The sequence below is a fragment of the Pteronotus mesoamericanus genome, unplaced genomic scaffold, assembly GCF_021234165.1.
Source record: "Pteronotus mesoamericanus isolate MK-2021 breed Mesoamerican mustached bat unplaced genomic scaffold, CSHL_Meso_final contig_74, whole genome shotgun sequence".
Classification (NCBI taxonomy): domain Eukaryota; kingdom Metazoa; phylum Chordata; class Mammalia; order Chiroptera; family Mormoopidae; genus Pteronotus; species Pteronotus mesoamericanus.
Genome location: NW_026555247.1, coordinates 9,297,666 through 9,303,665, shown reverse-complemented (window position 1 = coordinate 9,303,665; position 6,000 = coordinate 9,297,666). Strand labels below are relative to the sequence as shown.

The 6,000-nt window shown below is 36.8% G+C and overlaps 1 protein-coding gene across 2 annotated transcripts in view; it reads right to left on the bottom strand.

Moving 5' to 3' along the window:
* Positions 1–2,759: 2,759 nt before the first annotated feature.
* The window catches only part of TAF4B (TATA-box binding protein associated factor 4b), a 128,879-nt gene continuing 125,638 nt past the window's right edge, over positions 2,760–6,000 (bottom strand). For both annotated transcript variants that reach the window (XM_054583478.1, XM_054583480.1), the window contains one exon: positions 2,760–3,156. In XM_054583478.1, the coding sequence (XP_054439453.1) occupies positions 2,989–3,156 (168 nt within the window). In that variant the 3' untranslated portion in view covers positions 2,760–2,988. The remainder of the gene's footprint in view (positions 3,157–6,000) is intronic.

Below are 6,000 nucleotides of genomic sequence, written 5' to 3'. Positions count from 1 at the left end.
CTAGGTATAGAGATAAAGTCCAACTTAATCAGCCTGAGATCTTGATTCCTTATTTTTCTACAGAATATGCCTTAATATTGCTTTGTGTTTTATACTGTAACCATGTCATAAATACTATAAATGGTCTTAATTCTAAGTAAGTTTTGCCAAAATTCTAATGAAACAAAATTTACCCCACATGCAAGTTTTAAGAAATACAGGCTTTAAAAGAATGTTAAACTTGGCTTCTTTTTAAGAGAAGGTTCTTACAGATGTTCAGGAAACCATTTAAAGGCCAATCAGTCACATTAAAAGTAAAGTGGATGAAATGGGTAAATTTCATATGTAAAATATGCCTCAGTAAAGTTGCTTAAGAAAAGCAAATAGATGGAGAATTTCTGGTACCTTCTTTTACTAGTCATCATCCAAGACATATATTGAAGGCAGAGGGCCATAAACTTCAATGCTTAAAGGGATGAGACAAGGGAAGGTGCACATATGCCCCCATATCTAAACTGCAGAGCCACTGGTTGGCTCCAGGGCATTACCATACAAAAGGCTATATCCAGTGATTCCAGATCTAATTTTTTCAAAAGAAGTAGAAATACAGGTTTTTGTGAATTAAAACATCGTCAGCACTGTGTGAGTCACAGAAAATGCATTTATAAATCAAATCCACTCCAAGGCCACCATTTTGTAAACTGAGCAGAATACCGTGGATATGCTCTACTCATTCTCTTGTACATAAACTATGCTTTAAGACACGAAGTTTTAAGATGTATATTAAAAATAGCCCTGACCAGTATGGCTCCTTTGGTTGAGCATTGTTCTGCAAAACGAAGAGTCACCAGTTTGATTCCTGAAAAACTTTGGCCCTGGCCAAGTGGCCCAGTTGGTTGGAGCATTGTCCCATACACCAAAACATTGCAGGTTCGATCCCCAGTTGAGGCAGGTACAGGAGGCAACAGGTCGATGTTCTCTCTCTCCCTGCCCAACTCTCTAAAATCAATAAATATATCCTAGGGTGTAAAATTTAAATAACAGTAATAAATAAACTTTGAAAAAGAGTACCTTAGTACCTTGATGGGCCAAGGAAAGTTTTTGTAATGAAAACACTAAACATTTTTTGTGAGTCAAATAGAATAGCAAATTTACAACTATTTCAAAGAAAGTGATAGAGCAAAACTTAAATCTGAAGTGAGGCTCTGGAATCCTAAAGCTGACATTTCAAAGTAATTAGAAAAAAGAAAGCTCCCCTTCCGCAGGAGATGTGCTGCACTGCCCAGCCCCAGCTTCAGAAATGACTACTAAAGACACCAAAGACACCAGCTCTCTAAGTCAGAGACTGAACGAAGTTATTCTTATAATAAAATAATTATTTTAATGAAGTATTTGAAATAATATTAGACATCTGATCAATAAGATTATACACAAATATGAGAATATGCTGCACTTTACAAAAAATAAAGCTAAGCATTTAAATATACAAAAACAACTACGTAGAGATCTCTTTGTAAAGTACTCTTAACATATACATAATTTATAACATTTTGCATAATAACTTCCTGAAACAAAAAAATGTGGCCAATTTAAAACTTACTGGAGTATAGAATATGGCCATAACAATCCCGGTAGGAAGAACAGGATGAAGAATAACATACTTGAGGGGTTTTCCCCCAGCATTCTTTTTCTAAGAAGCACAGCTTTTCCATTTTTTAAAACTTTTTCAGAGAGCTTATTCTTTCTTTATGTGACTATAACTATAGCTATTTGTCACCCCTATATACCACACAAGTGGAATATTTTAAAAAACAACAACAAAAAATAACAGGGTTCGCTTTACAAAACATCCGCTTCCTCCTCAGGTGTATATGTATAACATGCTTCTCACAATATATTTAGAGCTGAGTCCGAGAGATGCATTTTTTGAGTATAGAATTCAAAATAGAGTCCCTATTGTTAAAAAATTTTTAGTCATCGATTAGGATTTATTTTTAATGCATCAAGATGCTTAAAACATATGATAACTAAAAGATTTTACGAAATTGTCCCTCAGATTTAAAACAATACACAAAACAAAATGAACTTTGTTTTGAAATACTGTAACTTGAAAATGTTTAGTAACATTTTCCTTTTTGGATGGGCTGCGATTGTTTTCTGCCAACAAAACATGTACAGTCGCTTTGGCGTTCCAATTCCACCACTGCCCCCCTTAGGCCTACGTGGTGCATTTCCCATTTTATGATTCTATTTCCATTTTCCCCTCATCAGTTTGAAAGCAATGCCCCATCATTCCTTCCAATGCTTTCCACCTTTTCCATTTTTCAGTGAGGTATATCAGCAGCTCCAATTTTAAGGTTTCCCTAACAAGGATGTCCCCTCATTTGGTATCAGACACAGAATATGGTGACATGAACCAGAAAATAGCAACCTTAGGCACAAACTATCCCCTTTATCTCGGTTTTGACAACACCGGGACTCACCGGACCAAAATCACCACAGGCCCTAACTCCATGGCAACTACAGAAGGCAACTGTCATAGTTAGCTAAGCAACTTCTGATTCTAGCCCAGAAAACCTAACACTTTGAGACAGGTTCATTACAGGCTGAAATACAATTTCTTTGGTAAGCAATGACTCTTCCTTCCTTTCCCCTGCATCTCAATCCAGGCTATAGTACGGAAAGACACCTCACCTGTAACAGTTTGACAAATGAAGCAGGTAGTAACAAACAGGGCCTTACTGTGCTGTGATTAAATGCATAGCTAGGCATATGCCCACTTCTGTGTAATCTGATTTCATAACCAATTTTCAGAAAACAAGGCTCTGGTCATTAAGAACCCCAAGGGATGTATAAGTAAGATTTAATGAAAGTCCATAACTGTAAACAATGGTCTTCCCTACTGGTGATTTTTTTCCCCAGAAACTGAAATTTCAGAAGAGTGCAACAATGCTTTCTCTGTGTCTTCTTTGGCAGTCAACAGCAAGATCTGGGTGGGGAGTGGAGTGGTCACTTCAGAAGGGCGAGGTACAGCGCTCGAGAATACTTCATCTCCCTTTCTTGTTCCATACAGAATATCAAGTCCCTGAGGCAGATTCTCGTGATTCTTGGACGAAGCAACTGTTTGGTGGCTGTCAGGCTGGATATCCCAGAAGCAAAAGAGTTGTCTTTTAGGCCCTAACAGAAGAAAGAGAAATGCATTTAAAATAAGCAATCTTTCCTAAAGAGAAACATGTCAATTCACCAAGTAAAAGCCTCTGGCCACAGGGTTAGTGCTGGAGATAATGTAATGACGCAGGCTCAACCTTGTCCTCCAGGAGCCTGGTCTCTTAGGGGATGCCCAGCCGCCAGCACACCAGTTCATGGCCTCCTTCATTCTGTCTCACTAGGACCATGGCATAGCCTGTTAACTGATTTCCCTACTCCCAGGTTTGACTTCATTCCGTTCTGTGCCGCAGGCTGCAGGTCAGGCTCTCCTCTTTAAAGGTCTCAGACAGAACTTGTGGGAGTAACGGGTATGGTCAACCATTTTGATTGTGCTGATGGTTTCGTAGGTGTATGTGTATGTAAAATCCTATCAGATTATACACTTTCAATGTGTGCAGTCTTGTGTGTCAAAAATAAAAGTAAAATACTTACATAGTTCCAATCCCACTACTGTTTCAAAAATCTTCTGGTTTCATTACTATCTTTTTTATAACCATCAAATTTTAATTATTCCATAATATTTCTGTTGTTTTCATGGAAAGAAGGGAAGTCCTTTTTTACAGTTTCCAAAACACGATGGTCAAAACAAATCAACTTCAATGGCTCCCCATTATTCAGAGTAGCTACTTGAGCACTTGTTACACACTTTGAATACATAATCTCTTTTCTTTTATATAAAATTGCAGCAAGTTATATGGGTAATGTCCCATTTATCAAGTGCAGAAACTAAGCTTACACAGGCTAAGCAATGTGTTCAAGATCACATAGCAATATTGAGCTGGGACTCAAATTGTAATTTGACGTAAAGGGAGTGCTCTTATGCTATATTGCCCATCACATCAGGCACAAACGTCACTGGCTTTCCTCCACCTTTACTTCCCATTGCTCCTTTACAAAGTAGCATCTTAACTCCAGCCAAAAGGCAAAGATCAGTGAAAAGCCACTCCAGGTCAATCTACTCATCTTTTAAGATCCATTGCAAATAGGTATACTTATTCTCCCTCTTCCTGCAAGGAATTCGCACCGTGGCAATTTCCTTACACAGTATTACAGCATATGCTACCACCACCTCCACCCCACGCCCACTAGACATAGCTTTCTGAGGATCAGGACTATCATTTCTATGGCCTCTAGGACTTAGTAGAGTACATAGATGAATGCAGATTAACAGTTACATTTCCTGAATTGAATGTAGCGGTTTAAAATAGAATCAATGTGAGTTTTAACTGTCTTTCAATAGATGATTGGATAAAGATGATGTGGTACATATATACAATGGACTACTACTCAGCCGTAAGAAAAGATGAAATACTGCCATTTGCGACAACAGAGATGGATCTTGAGAATATCATGCTATGCAAAGTCAGTCAGAAGATGTCAAGAACCATTTGATTTCACTCATGTGTTGGGGAAAAACTGAAAGCAACAAATAAACAAGATAAACAAACACTCACAGATACAGACAACAGTATGATGGTTACCAGTGGGAAGGGCAATGGAGGGTAGTAAAGGGTAAAGGGGGTCAAATATATGGTGATGAAAGATTTGACTGGGTGGTGGGCACACAATGCAATATACAGATAATGTATTACAGAGTTGTCTATTTGAAACCCATGTTAACCAATGTCATCCCAATAAATTTAATAAAAAAATGAATGACACAATACACCTGTATTATAACAGTTTTCTAAATATCAGTATGTCTACATACCACTATTTTAAAAATAAGATTGAAGAAATAAAAAATACAGAATTCCTGGACAAGGGATAATTTTGTAAAAACAAAATCCTTGATTCTCTATTTTTTTTTTTAAACCATATTTTCTTTTAAAAACATCTTGATAGGCTTGGGAGCTCTCCTTTCTCCACCCAGAAAACTTGTATGAGAAAAGATATTTACTTAACATAGGAAGCAAATCTTCCGGTTCTGTTACTATCTTTTTATAATCATTAAATTGTAATTATTTCCTCTACATTTTTTTTTTTTTTTTTGGATAGAGGGGAGGAAAATCTTTATGATCTCCAAAACGCATGGTAAAAACAAGTCAATGTAATTTCAACTTAATTCATGCATGTTCACAGAATGACTGGGGGGCACTTTATCTAATGGTCAAGTAAAATTTCCTTAAAAGATACTATTCAGCTTGGGGGGACATGATATCATAATCACATTTCTATACTCCTTAGGTTAAACTTGTTCAAAAGTAGTCATGAAACAAATTTTGGAAAGTCCACTAAAAAAGGACAAAAAGATGACTTTCAGCTGCACAACTGCATGGCTGCTTGCTTGTCATGGAGCCCCTCCACCGTGTGGAACCAGTCTCTATCTCTTTTGCAGGGCTCTTGGTAATGAGTGCAATTTGTACAAGTATGTGTCAGCCCCTGTAACTTCAGCTAAGAGTGGAAGTCAAGCAGCAGTATGTAACTCTTCCCTGCTAACATTAGAGGTTGTGTAACTCAGATGTAATCTTAACTACTGTAAATTATCAAAATATTTTCATAAGATTTTTGCAGAATGGGCCCATTAGCTTTGGATTAAAAAGTATATATTAGGAAGAAAGTTAATAAAGTGTCTCATGGGCAGTGAGTGGCAACTGTGTTGTATATAGGGGTTATTTGTTTAAAAATATAGTACATTTAAGTAGAGGCACTTTTCTTAGACAAAAATTGGATATATTATGCTCAAGCTGAATCTATATATTTTTACAATTGTCTTCTTCCAAGAGTTTGCCTAAAATCAGTTGTTTAGTGTTGTATATAAATTTTGAAATTGAACAGTTTAGATGAACATATTATGTCTTGGCAATTCTACTT